Source organism: Engystomops pustulosus, chromosome 8 (assembly GCF_040894005.1).
Source record: "Engystomops pustulosus chromosome 8, aEngPut4.maternal, whole genome shotgun sequence".
Classification (NCBI taxonomy): domain Eukaryota; kingdom Metazoa; phylum Chordata; class Amphibia; order Anura; family Leptodactylidae; genus Engystomops; species Engystomops pustulosus.
In genome coordinates, this window is record NC_092418.1 from 28,002,740 (window position 1) to 28,017,656 (window position 14,917).

At 46.1% G+C, this 14,917-nt stretch overlaps 1 protein-coding gene across 12 annotated transcripts in view; it reads right to left on the reverse strand.

Annotated features, from left to right (window-relative positions):
- The window catches only part of SUN1 (Sad1 and UNC84 domain containing 1), a 31,679-nt gene extending 17,618 nt beyond the window's left edge, over positions 1-14,061 (reverse strand). For 3 of the 12 annotated variants that reach the window (XM_072120463.1, XM_072120457.1, XM_072120462.1), the window contains exons 1-3: positions 9,647-9,833; positions 5,532-5,628; positions 568-765 (exon numbers count right to left, since the gene is read on the reverse strand). In XM_072120463.1, coding sequence (XP_071976564.1) covers positions 568-765; positions 5,532-5,608 — 275 coding nt within the window. In that variant the 5' untranslated portion in view covers positions 5,609-5,628; positions 9,647-9,833. The other 9 variants (XM_072120456.1, XM_072120455.1, XM_072120466.1 and 6 more) reach the window with 8 other exon arrangements.
- Positions 14,062-14,917: the final 856 nt, after the last annotated feature.

The following is a 14,917-nucleotide window of genomic DNA, read 5'->3' on the forward strand; positions in this document are numbered from 1 at the left end:
ACACGAGGTTGTGCTTCTTCGTTTCTCCTCTGCACTATAGTCTACAGGGAAACTCTGGTTCTACCCCTGAGCTCCCCCATCCCAGGTATTCTGATTCCAATACAGCTATAGAAATACATAAAGAGGTCGTAAACTCTTATCTCAATGACATCTTATCAGGGCAATAACTGGAAACGTGTGCGCAATTTTAAGTATTTACAGCCACAAACTGAAGGCATTTCACTCCAAGTAGGTTAGATAATATTTAACACTAAATCTACCATATGTGAGATTGTAAAATCGGGAACATGTCCAGCAGTTAACACCTCTCTGTCCCAGATCAGACAAACCTGAAAAGGGAAGATGTCACCTCTGGCACCCGTCTATAGGCTTGATTACATGAAAGGGGGGGGGGGGGGGAGGAGGGGGGAATTGGAGTTTTAAAGTAGATGACAAGCTGATGCAGGGGGAAGAATAGTCATGTCATAATTTTTACATGAAAAAAAAAAAACAATTCATATTTCAGGATTGCAGCTGGACTTGAGGATACACCCAAGAATCAATGCATAATCTTGTAGGGCGACTTACCTATTCACCGACATGTCGTTAGAAAAGCTTCCAGAATAGGAGGCGTTGGACTGGACGCTGCTGTTGAGCAGATCATCGGAGAAGCTGGTCGTCGGGGTCGCCAAGCGCAGGCTCCGCCGCGACATTCTTGGAGAATCGAACACGGGGTCTATTTTGTGCAAGTTCTCAAAGTCCAAGGCTTCCGAGGAATAACTGGAGCTACGAGAGTCAACAACATGGTATCCTTTAATATGTGATCCTAACAAAGCACCAGACACAGGAAAATCCAAGGATTATAACAACAACCGGCCCCCTGTGAACTCCTGCACAAACACAGTTCTATTAGGCCGTAAAATTATAACACAAAACTATCAAAACAGACTGGGTGGGGTTCCCAGAAAACTGTCAGATGTCCTCCTGCTGCCTGTAACTACACAGCCGGGCCCAAGATAAGTCTATACTGTAGTAAAGGTTACATAATACTGGAAAAACATGACCGATTTCTTCCCAAAACAGAGTAATCTTTGATCGTATGCATTTGACCGCGCTGCAGTACCAGATTCAGAGAAGAGTGGCGCCATAGCTAAAACAAACCACTGTTTTTCACATACTCCAAGGCCGGGGGGGGGGCAACACAACCGTGATCAGCCTATGGAAAATAGACAATGACAGGATTTCACGGACCAACCACAGAGCAGAGGACGAGACTCATAGCGATATAGGATGCAAAACCGATTACAGTTTGTCTCTGCTGTTTAGAGGAAAAGAAGGGATTCCTTGCATCATTCATTACTGTGTTGCTTGGAGTTCAGTCCGCTGCACTGTAGTTGGGCACTGAAATCCACCAGCATTACTCTCTGCATCCTTTAACCCCCGTTCTCTGCTCCCATACGGTTATACACAACCTAACTGCACATAGCCCCGGTCACCGGTAACTCCAAATGCCTGTATCTGCTGAACTGTGGCACCTAGAAACACAGTTCTGGTGTGGTCTAAAGTATGGTCTAAAGTGTGGTCTAAAGAATGATGACCTAGCAATCCTGATAACGGGGCATTAACAGAGTGCCTCTGTGCTGCAGCTTCCCAGGCTGTTACACTGTGCAGGAGCACTTGCCCGCTTCCCACCATGTGATTACATCAGGCAGACGGAGAAGGGAGGGCTTAGACAGTCTATAAGCCTGTGAAGCTACAGTATAGAGGGGCTCTGGTAACACTCCCCAGAGCCCTTCAAGCTCATTACTATAATTGTTAAAGTTAATTTTAAAAGGAGGTCCGGGATAAATATAAGCTGATTCCCACAGTCACGGTGCCTGGATCTATGAGTAATGACCCTGGTTTATCATGATGTGTTCCGGTGGATTTCCTTTAAGTGTGATGTGTGGAGCATGCACAAAGTGGGTGCCAGTTGTATTATACAGCAGACACCAGCCCATTCTAACAGGCTCAGAAGCCCAAAATGTCTTTTTACTTTTCGATCAGAATACACAAGAAACATGTAAAAGTATAGCTCCGTTCCGTTTGTAGCTACCATGTAGAAGTGAGCGATTACTTCCATGAGAGCTTAACCAGCAGTAAGCCTGTGAGTAATGGGGATACTGGTGATCAATTTATTCTGGACATACCCTTTAAGAAAAATTGGCAAGGCAAACTGAAAAAAATAAAATACTTGAAAAGGGTCAAGCGTTGTAGGAAAGTCCTGGTCCTGGTCAGAAAGTCCGTGCACAGCAGAACCAGCCGGAGAGAACGGCAGCGCTCCCAACACACTTCAGACTTGGCAGAGACATCTCCATGGAGGGAGAAGGTGAACAGATCCGGGTGTATAATCGGCCCATTGATGGAGACACTTGATGATACACTCGAGTATTTCACTTTTGCCAAGGAGCCTGTGTCTGTAGTAACATGTGGTCCATGCACAGCAGGCGCCAGCTGCCAGGGAACCCCCCCCCCGCACGTGTCAGAAGAGAGCCCGTTATTCCTGGGGCAGAGGGTCTGCGACAACGAAGCCGCATCATGATATATAACACGAAACGCGACTAGCGGCCACCCGAGGACATAACAGAAGTCATCAAGAGGAAGCAGGGACCGGGAGCAGCGCTCATTTCACTTTCCATTTACCAAGCCATTTACATAAAATTACTCTTTACTGAACACTCCCTTTAAAGGGAAATCTACCATCAAAATCCATTGCAATAATCAGGGACACTTATTCATAGATCCAGGCACCGTGACAGTGGGAATTTCTTATATTTGTCATACATGGCCGGCTTCCTTCTAAAATCAACTTTAACAAATATGCTAATGAGCCTGAAGGGTTCTTGGGGAATGTCTCGAGGGCCCCTCCGTGCTGTAGCTTCACAAGCCGTTAGCAGGAGCACCTCTTCCTTCTCACTGTGTGAGATCATAGCAGCCAGAGGGAGATGGAGACAGTGTATCAACTAGTGAAGCTACAGCATGGCTCTGGTAACACCCCCAGGAGCTCTTCAAGCTCATTAGCATAATTTTTTTTAAAGTGGATACTAGAAGGAAGGAGAGCATGGATAACAACAAGAAGATTACCACAATTACTGTGCCTGGATGTATGAGTAAGTGTCCCTGGTTTATCATGATGGGAAATTTCCTTTTTAGCACTTGCCCTGTGAATGCGTAAAAATTGCGAGACATCCTCTTTAAATCAACCACGTGTGAACATGGCCGTACTCCCTCCAGCCTCCACTGTCCTGATGAAGGGGCAGCCACAATGCAAATATCCCTCATATCAGCACAACACTTGGGATGTAGAGGCTCAGCGCTGGCTATGAGGGACACAAATATAATCTTACAATTGCGTTCGCCATTTAGCTGCTGTCTGAAGACCTTCCACACCCGATATGGCGGCAAGTGTATTATAGTAGCAAGTTGTGGTCGTAATTCTGTAATATCATACCCACATCGCTACAGTCTGGATCTGCTGTGAAGTCTAGGTTCAGAGATCTTAAAATTGGCCTTCCAAAATTAATAGGGCACCGCCGGTTTTTGAGTAATAATAGTGCTCAATTTTTAGTGAGTAGCACTACCAGACACCACCACCTGTGGCGGTCACAATTCCCCAATTCTCAACGAGGCCACGAAAAACGATCCCCCAAGACGTCTGTTTAGGGACAGGATTCCCAAATCCTAAACAGGATATATGAACGTCACGATCCTCGTGAACATCAAACCCAGCGAGGGCGGCTGCACGCACACAGCCGTCTACACTGGAGGAAGCGCCAATTACCGGAGAGTAGTCATAACTAAGCTCCTGCCACTGATCTGTCAGCAGTCAGAGGAGGGACGGGGCCTTCTGCTGCGATTTTCTTAAAATAATTTTTACTACAGACTACCGTTTTAATCCTTTATCATCGGTGGAAACAGGACACCGAGCCCCCTCCACGATGCCCGGTTTTTGTAGCGATGCCACACACACAACAGTCAGTAGTGTAATGAGTATTTTGGTTACCGCAGATTGGGCTCACCATAGGCCAGTCACCATTAGGCAGGGTGCTAGGTATAGCACCACCACCAATCATTGCCCTCTCCTGCGCCAGCGAAAGGCTGTTTCTGCAAATACCTTTAAGACTGGCAGAACATTTGTAAAAATTGTGAATGTGAATCCTACGTAATAAAATGGAAGAAAAATCCTCTGCTGACTTTATTCTAAGCCGAGGAGTTTACAATCTGTCAAACATAAGGTAAATTATGAGGAAACCTTTCCCACAGATGCCTCGTGTAGTAAACACGTCTGTTCTGCGTTTGTGCCTACATACTATCGCCGGGTGGGGTTACATGGAGCATCCAGGGCCAAAATACTAAACGTGTGACTCATCTGCTGCGGAGACAACGACTGCTGCGGACGAGACAGACAACACCATCAGCAGAACGTGTGTAAAAGAAGCACGTTTTAAAAAAATTGAATAAAAACATATTTACATATAAGGGAACCGGACACCTTATCAGACTACTTAGTGGGGCCTGATCTCCCCTCCCTCACTGACCAAAAAAAAGACATGTCACAGTACTCTACCCGGAGCGTGCTCCAACCAACCACATTACACCTACTACTACACATTCTCTCCATTCAAGAATTTGGGACTTCCACCACCCAAGTGTCCAGATAACAAACGTCAGATCACCTACTGGTATGAGAAAGTCTACAACATAGACGCAGGCGTAGCCCCATGAATACCATGTAGCACTTTTAACAGACTAGTTCAGCGATATAGGTTCAGTCCGGCAAATCCTGTAGCACACGGCACACGTTTTCTCAACCAAACTGACTCTTGGACAATGGACTTAAACATCCACCACCAGGATGAAGGACTGTAAACCAAGCACTTCCTTTAAAGTGCACCGGTCATCAAGAAGTAATTTTTAGCTAGTGACAGGTTCTAATAGCCTGTGCGATTCGGATTTTAAAAAAATGTCTATGTCAGCCTTCTGAAGCATTTCAGTACTTTATAAAACTTTATTTCACATTACCTGGCTTCCTGCCAGCAGTGTGTGGAGAGTCCCATTAAGGAGGGGGGGGGGGGCGGGGGCAGCTCTGGGGGACTACTGGGACTTGCCACTTGCTGATGACAGGGAGCCAGGCAAAAGATTTTATAAAGTACCGAAATGATTCAGAAGGCTGACAAAGGCATTTTTCTAAAATCAGCATATAGTGTATGAGAACCTGTCACCGTATAAATATTACATTCTTGGTGAAAGGTTGGCTTTAAGAGCCCTAGGATCTCCGGAGAACTGAAAGCCAACTAAGAAAGTTGCCCCTGACCTGGCAATCTCTGCAGCGGCATTACGTTTCACCGCAGCAGCTGTTGTCAATGCCAGAGTCTCACCTTTTCCAGTGCGTGTACGATTATAGCGCGGCTTATGCACATTGTCTGGAGCGTCTAATCCCAGGACGACAGATGTCACTCTCAGAGAGTACAATGATAGAACACTACAAGCCGGAGGGACGAGCAGAGTCTCACCTTAGAGAATAGGTGTACCCAGTGTTTTCGGGAACACACTGGGGAGGAGCGTACGTGTGAAGATGGGAATAATCCATTCTCCAGGTTTCAGATCATGCTGCAGCGGGTAAAAGAAGTGCAAGAGAAAAACAAAATCCAATATTACACTGTTATTGGACAAGCACACCCAGAGCCCGGCCGTACCAGTGTGAACAGTGGTGAGGAGGCAGCGTGGTGCACGGATGATGAACAATCACATCAGGAGGCCATCACTCAGACACTCAGCCCTTACTAACAGGCTAAGGGTGCAGTTTTAGATCGATTACACGTCCATTATTAATACTGGGAGGGAAAAACTGTAGCAGAAAACTGAATTTAAAGGGATCTCATCTGGGCATTGATATCTAATTTAATTCATCTGCTACATACATACATTTCTTCACAATGTGTTTAGATAATTTCCCATAAATATAGCCATGTTGTCCCCAAGAAATGAGATAGTTGTCCTTGGATGCGACCACCTCCGCTGCAGGGATTGCACAAGGAAATAAAAAGTTTTCGCATGTGAAACATCCCAGAGTTACTGCATGTTCCCGTACCCGTCCTGCGGCGATGAACGCTGAATCCAGGTGCTTGGGCAGAGCTCAATAGCGCATGTCTGGCCACTGCTGTCAGAGTGAGGGGGTGGTCGTATCCAATGATAGCAATCTTGTTTCTAATGGACCATATGACTACATTTATAGAAAAAGTACCCATTATATAAAATCCAATTGAAGATATAAATTTTATTATACTTAAATATGATTTTCCATCAGATGGCTGATGGCAAATCAGAAAGAAGTGTAGTATGTCCTGAGATAACCCCTATATAAAAAAGGGGTTGGCCAGTTATACTAAACTTGAAACAGGGTAGGATCATAAAAGAGTCACCCATATTAGTCTTCACCTGTGAAACTTTGGTGTGGGTCATGTGACATGTGTCCTCCTGAAGGAGGACATGTAGTCATTACTGTATGCACGCCCCCTCCACCATAACCACACCCACATCAGTGGTTGTAGGTAGGACATGTCCATGCCACACACCCACAACCACTGATATGGGGGTTATGACAGAGGGGGCGTGCATACAGTAATATCCATCCACAACAATGCAGCAGGACACATGTCACAGGAAGTCCTGCTGCCCGGTGGTCATGTGCTTTGCAGTTCCCAGTGGTAAAAGATAAACTGCAACAGTGCAAGTATAATATGGGTAACCTTTTACTTACCCTTCAAGATGAAGCATAATAGAGGCTAAAAATTCCTCCACTTTCCATTCTGATCATTTTTGATAACAAAAACCAGCGCCCCCACCACCTATGTAGTAGGTTTCGTTGTTTCAGTGCTTGCAACTTAATAGCAACAGTGCATTCTCCAGGACTAAAAGCAAATAACAGGATCAGATCCTGCCTGACCCTATCATTTCAGCTAAACCTCCAGGGACAAAACACAACACACCGAAATCAGCAGCGACGGGAAGGAGGCCTCTGCCCATGGCTGTACCGTCTCCCCGAGGCATAACTGCAACACACCCATCCTACCCTGAGTCATCACCAGAGCCGTCTCCTCCAGCCTCCCCGTCACACAGACACGTTCAAAAGAAAACACGGAACATGAATATTAAATGCATCAGCGTGAAATCTCAGAAAACGTCCCGCGCCGCCAGCTCCAGGGTCAGATCGCTTACACGTGCTCCGATACAAGCGCACAGGAGTCACACCCGTCTGGTGACCGATTATTAATAATATTACTACACAGCTGTCACAGACTAAATATACAGCGTTCCATGTAGTCATGTCCAGCGACTGGGTGGAGCGTCTCATGTTAGGGCTCCTTCACACAGCCATATTTTCACAGGATAGGGAATAACAAGGTGACCGGTGTGGGTCCGCTTACTGGGGGTCCCATGATCCGGAGGACGGGAATCCCATTCTCACTAGTAGAGCGGTAGGACAAACTGACTTGCTGCTCCATCCATTCGTGAAAACAGGAGAGCTCGAGATCCCCCATCTTGGTGAGGGTCCCGCCTGTCAGACCCGCACCCATAACCTTATTACCCCCCATCCTTTTAAACTTAAAATACACACACACACAAACACCACGGATCAGCAATAAGACAACCGCAGACCGCGCAATCTCACTATGCTAGTCAATTATGGTGATATGATGTAACAGTGATTACAGTATAAGCAGGGACTTGCACGCTCCGAGTCCCTTTCTCGGAACAACGACTGGCATCAGAAACTACTCTGAACAGAAATTTAACAGCTGAACTGAATTAACATCCCAAGTTCAGTTCAGTGATTTGGGCTAGGAAATCCTGAACGCGCACAGAGCTAGTTTCGCAGACAAAACTCACTCATGGGCAACCGGCTTGTACCCAGTCTTCAGCATAGATATCCAGGTAAGCAGGGGCCGAATTTCTCGCCTAAACACTGCATTCTCTCCTTAACCTGAAAAAAAGCCTGATTGCATTCCGTTTTTTTTGTCAGTTTCATTTAGTCTTTCTCACAGTAAAACTTTCTTCTCTCCAGACGTGTCGTCCTTCACATTCACCATCCACTGCACCACCAACATGCACCCTCAGCCAAACTCATGACAAAAAGGACCGTCTGTCTGGGCAAACATTCACCCAATGAAAAGTGAGTATCCTGTACATACACATATCTCTACATGTGTTTGTTTCCATGGCTACACATTCGTTTAGAGTAACCACCCCAGAGTGAGCCCCAGCGTCTGCCGGAAGCCACGACTTTCCCTTGTGACAGGGATCGCACCCTCCTCGAGGACACTCAGTGTTTCCATAGCTGGGAGGAGTGACCCCTCTCCATGTCCTACTACACAATCCAGAGCATTCAGCAGGGCAGCATCCAAATGGTTAATGGGGGAGAGGAGATTCCTAATCCAGGCTGACAGCCAGAGCAACTGTTCCTGGCAGGGGGTCCGCACTGCTGCTGGGGAGGGGGCACAGCCATACAGGACATCTGTGTACAGCGGTATACAGTGACACATGGTCCTCATTGTGCAGCCCTGACCTACAACTGTCTCTTCCACTGCCAGCAGCTACGGAGTTAACACTTTAAGTCCCCGGACACACCTGCATCAGGGCGGGTAGTCACACAGGTGTGTCCCCGGAAAGAAAATTCCTTTGATTTGAGATGAGACGCTATGAAATGTGTGCACTCAAATCACTGTCTCTGCCTCGGTGCAAGAGCTTACAGTCCACAAACCCCGTCACCGAAGTTATAGCTGCAGTCACATGTTACGATTTTGGAAAAAACATGCAGAAAATAAAAGTTCTTCAAACTTTCCCAAAAATAAACTGTCAATGGGGCTAGGACCACCTGCTGACCCATAGCACAACACTGCGGTCACCTGAGGTCATGTGACTACTAGGGATAGTAAATGGGGTCATGATGTCACCTACCAGGATCTCAAATCACTGCGGCATGTGTGACCCCCGCTGTCACCAGCCAACATGTGAATGTGACTGTCGCCGGGCGACACGAGCAGGTACAACCCTCCCAAATACTCAGAAGTATCTTCCCGTGGCCTCCGGTGCAGCACATTTCTCGCACACCTTGACACATCCCTCACAAGCAGCCGACACAGGATTTTACCATTTTTTCAAAAATTTGCAAAAACTCAGCCTCCCCCCACCCTGTACCTTTCCAATTTCTCTTTTTTTAAAGCAAATATACCAAGCAAACATCACCCCGTAGTCACCTGCTCCTTGGCACAAGGTTTAGTCAAAAAACGTTGCAAAATCGGACGCCCCTTTAAACGCAGATCCCAGCCCATGTCCTGAAGGGTCTGTACGTGACACCTCGGCCCGTCTACCCCTATATTATAGCAGACGCCTTCTGGGTACACGAGATAACAGCCAGCACATGTCCTGGATACACGAAACCTCACAACATGACAGCGCGGACCCTGGACGTGCGCCCCGTGCCCCCCTCTCGGGCCTCATTATCCTGGAGGATGCACTGAAGCTTTTAAGTAGCGGCGTAGCGACAACTATTAATAACTTGCAGGGTGGATGTGGAGGAATTGGCGTTACAAGCGCTGAATGGAGAAGCAAGAAGCGCACAGCAAACCTAGGGCTCCCGGCTCCTGAAGCCTCGGCAGATCATGTCCTCCAGGGGGGATCCTGGCGCAGCTATACGGCGGCTCCTCTCATCTCCGGCCGGGGGTGCGTGCAGAAGGGGGGAGGAGGAAGTTTGGAGTTTGACAGTGTTTTGCTATTCCACACCGCAAGATCCCAAAATGGCTTCCCTGCCTCAACAAAGCCTGAAGGATCAGCCTGGTGTGACCGCCCCCTCAGCTGTCCGTCTCAGCCTCACTTCAAAACCATTGGAGGACGGCAAAGCAAGCCTGATTAACCCCTTCCACGCCCCACAGAGCTGTCAGCGTCTCTCCTCCAGGACGGCAGAGAATCACTACATCTACTGGTGTATATTCCAAAATATTACTTTTATCTTCCAGATAGGAATATAAAATATGAACAGTCTAACATTTTATGTTCCGAGTCATACAATAATTTTTACAATATTCCCATTTCTGCATCAATTGATTTGTTTTTTTTTTCGTATTAATAAACAGTTACTTTAAATCATGTCCACAATACAGCCGCCGATTTTACAGAACGTAATACCAACCTTTCTTTACATGTAAAGACGAAAAGTAATGAACCATGACCGTTTTTGTCCGTTTTTCCCCAATTATCTTAATAGATAAACAGGTTGTTAGCTGCCAAACGCATGGTAAATGGTCAAAAACTGATGCGTTTTTAAACAGACTGAAAACGCATGCTTAAAAACGGACTAAAAACGCCAAGTATGGCGTCACCCTAAGGGCGTATACACACGGTGCGTTGCGTTTTTGACGCCTATTCTAATGATCAGTGCACCTGCGTGTCCATCACATGTACAGATTTCTATCCACTGGAAGTAAAGCTGTAAAACCTTTCTATAAAATGACAGCAAGCAGAGATGCCGAAGACCATGAGGAATATATAAAGTATATTGGCAACGTGTAAAACTTTTCTTGACGCCAAACCAGATCAAATTACTTGCTGAAAGTGGACGAACCCTTTAAGTTTGAAAATATCTTCTTCTATTGCATTCGGTCAAGACTGTTTAGCGTGACACATTATAGGGTTGCTACAAACCTGGCAAATGTTGTATGAACATATGATATATCATCCTAATTATAGAACGGACCCCTTCTGCATCTTATTAATCAGAAGCGCTCACAATCTACGTTATCTCACTCATGGCCATTTCATAAGGAAGAATATACAGACTTTGTTCGAGTATTACCCAGGTAAGAATCAAGATGGCCTCCCCCAGTCCCCAAAATATTAAATGCAGAAAAAGCTGCGTCTTACTGTCTTCTATGCAGCTGCTGTCAGGAGAAGTAGAGGAGAACCTTTGCCCAGTGGAATTACTGAGGCGCGTAACGCTCCATACACAAGTGCTGACCGGAGGCGCCAAAGTGAAGGGAAAGATAACAGATACAAACTGAGAAATCAGCCGCTCACAGGCAGGAATGTAGAGGCAGGGAGCGCTATCAGGGGCTGCAGGCCCCCAGCACACAGGAAACACTGCTCCGCCATCTGCAACGTACACTAATGGAAAAGCTGGGTGAGGATCCACATCATGCTGTACCCAGTACTGTACGATGATCAGAAGACTTACATAGCAGCAGGAAGGAGGAACAACTGCAGAAACTAGGTGAGGTGCCATTCAGGAGTTCGGAAAAGTTGAGTGACAGCCACTACTGCTTGCGTTACAGCTTGCCCTGGGGTTGTCAACAAGATTATCTAGACTATTGAATAATTAATTGAATTACACATACTAATGCATAGCAGCAGTAAGAGTCCAATGCTGATAAACCAGGTAGATGTGACGTTCCGGAACCCAGAAAAGCCGGGTACTACAAGCTCCTCCCAATAGATGCGGTCACCCAGCTTTCTACATACACTGGATGAGTAACTTGACAACAACAACATGAATGATGGATTACATCATGGCTTCATGTGCCATTCAGGGAGCTGGAAAAGTTGGGTGACAAAAAAAAACAGCTACCATTTCATCCATCGAGATAAGCTGTGAATGTTTTCTCCAGTACGGAATGACTGATCTTACAAGTTATATTAAAGCGAGCACCCGGAAAGAAGCTACATGAATAGGTTATCATGATGTTCAGGAATCAGGGAAAGCTGGATGAATATAATAATATAATTTAAACTACAACTAGTACCAATTGTCTAATCTGATTGAGGTGCAGCAGCAGAGAAGATGTACAACTACAGAAATAGGTTAACTACAGAAATAGGTTAACATGCAGTCTAGGAGTCTGGGAAAGCTGGGTGATGACAATTCTGCTTTCATTAAAGCTACATAGATGTAGTCTGCACACTTTCCCAGTACTGATGGTCTAAGCCGATTGAGGTCCAGCAGCAGGGAAGTACAACTACAGAATTAAGTTAACACGCCGTTCAGGAGTCTGGGAAAGCCAAGAAGCAATATGATTGTTATGAGAATGCGCATCAGTAAAAGATTTCCTCCAACTATAGCACCACACCTGGCCTGAGGCTGGGTGCATTACTGCAGCTCAGCTGTACTCACCTTACTGGAGCCAAGCTGCAGTACCAGTCACAACCTATAAGCAGGGGGTGGCGCTAGATATAAATGGACAGGTCATTCCACCTGCCCAAGGAAGCTGAGGCTTCAGCCTGCACATCCACACCAGAGCCAGCATCTCTTCCCACTGCTATTTCTAAACCATGTAGAAAATTTGACATTTACAAGTTCTGGAATATTTTCAGGAAAGAAAGTTTCATTACCCTGTAAATGCCAAACTTTCCCGACCCCCACCTTACGGAAAATTCCAAATACTAAAGAAGAAGCAGAAAGTAGGAAAGTACCGAGACTAATAATTCAGCTTCTACGATTTCTTATATTTCGCCTTTTATACGGTTCCCATGACGCGCCATCAGCGGACAGTAGGAGGCGCCACAGTTTTGTATATTTTTGTATTATTTCTTATTCCGCTCTAGGTGAAGGCTCCGCAGGGGTCACATGTAGAGAAGAATAGTACAAGCCGGAACAATAGAGATGCCAGGAATAATTCATCCCATACAGTTATTATCCCGGGGAAGGTTACAGTCCGGAAATTTATAAGGGGGGGCCAAGGAAAGGGGCGGCAAGTTATTATTGATCAACAACCTCGCAAAATATTGACAAGTTTTACTTAGAAGAAGCAGAAATAATAGAATGTATGTGAAGAAATCACCAAGGTAGATCCTGGAAACCCCTTTTAAATTAAAGGGGAGATTTCTGGGATTTTAAAAGGGGTTGTCTGGTCACTACAAGTTATCCTCTGGACATAGGATAGAGATAGCATATTGATTGATGGGACTCAATTTGAGAATGTTTAAATTACAATGGGTGGGGGGTGGGGGTCTGCTGTACCCCCAAATGAATGGAGCAGCAAGTCAGACATATGAGTGGTCACACCTCTAACAGTAACAGTATGGCGGCAGCAGTAGTAGTAGTAGAGCTCCATAGAGGAAGGTGCAGCTATTCATTCATTTGGGGTACAACAGACCCCCCCCCCCCCAATCTTTATGATCCCACCACTGGCACCCCCACCCATCAGAAATTGGTCCCTGGTGTGCAGACAACCCCTTTAATACCCATCACATAGACTCAGTATCCACAAATCCGGCACCTAGGCCAGGTATAGTTACCGCAGTGTACGGCTGTACTGCAGAGTGACCTGCAGTACCAGGCTCAGCCACTAGAGCTTGTACACTGCTAATCACTAAAAGCTAAACACATATGTGCTTAGAGTGAAGTTGTTCCTGATGCACTTGAAAGGAGTTTGAAAACACAATTCAATCGCGTTGTGTGAACATGGCCTTAGTCCTCCAACCAATCTTCATGAAAGCTCTTGAAATAAACTGCTGGATTTCAGGAGGTTTAGGCCCCAAATCAGTGGGTCCCCATACATTCATTGGTAATATACAATACCTGCACCCCTGGCCTACATATAGCCAGCACCCATGATGCTTGTTGCTTATCGGTTGCATCAACTTCTTTTCAATCTGCCATAAAACCCAGCAGATAAGCACTTCCATGAGTACGATATACTAGAACATCAATGGGAAGTTTTTGTGGAGTTCCCCTTTAAGGAGTTTACCTAATGGACCGTTTCTGATGGAGATCTCCTTTAAACAGATGGCGCTTCCAAACTTGTATATAGGCCCAACACTAGAAAGAGCTAGGATCATGTACACACGAGGCGGTCCCCTCCTCTCTGCTACACACGCCGGGCGGGATCCGTTCCGGTCTGTACTGTGTGCGTTACCCGCTTACCGTTACTCCGCGCACTCAAGCAGCCTCCCTCGGCTCTAGCTACCGTTTCACTGACGTCAGCAAGCTGGGCGGGGCTTTAACACGCATAAGCCGCGGGGGCATCACTTTCTATTGATAACGCTGACGTCATCACGCCGTCCGACGTTTCTCCTCCGAACGGTGATAGCTGTGTGCACTATGACCCTACATTAGGCTTGACATTGATATGAAATATAAGTAAGTTGTATATTAATTTAATGTAAAGATTTATATCCTACACAGTAATCGTGAATGGCTCTTAAACGTAGAAACTCAATTTGAAGTGGAACATCCACCTCCAGACGAAACCATCATACACTGAAGGTGTCCAAGCGGTAAACAGTAATAGATGTGTTACAAGGAGGGATTTGTGGTCGAGTTAAAGGATTAGTGGTGGAGGACAGCTCTTGTGAAACTGTGTGGTTAGACATGGTAGAGATACACCTTCTGTAACACTCAATCTCAGGTCCTGACTGTCACACCCCTCCGCCATTCATAGTTTTAGACAGTGTTCAGACAGAGCCGTCAGATAGTAAGCACCTTCATGATAACTAAAACATCCTTTAGAAAGGGCATGGCCGCCCAACCGGTCCCACAAGGTATTGTGTTGTACACGCTGCAGTGGGTTTTCCTGTAATTGATAAGTAATTCTACAACTTTCTTTTTCTGAATTGTAGAAAGAAACCAAATCCTAATTCCTTTGCCTTGACTTGGCTACCACTTATGGTATGTGAGATCATAAGCCTTCAAAGGTCCAAACGCCCCATGGTATTATCCGTATGCTGGGGGAGGTCTATCATACACTGGAGCTCCAGCGCCGTTGTATGATTGCGGCCACCCCCCCCCCCCCTTGTCGTGCCGGATACATCGAGAGGCTTAGGCCTCTCGATGTATCTGAAGGGCCTCGCAGCTGCTATGCAAAACAAAATTTTTTGTTTTTTTCAAAAGAACGCGGCACGGGGCGGG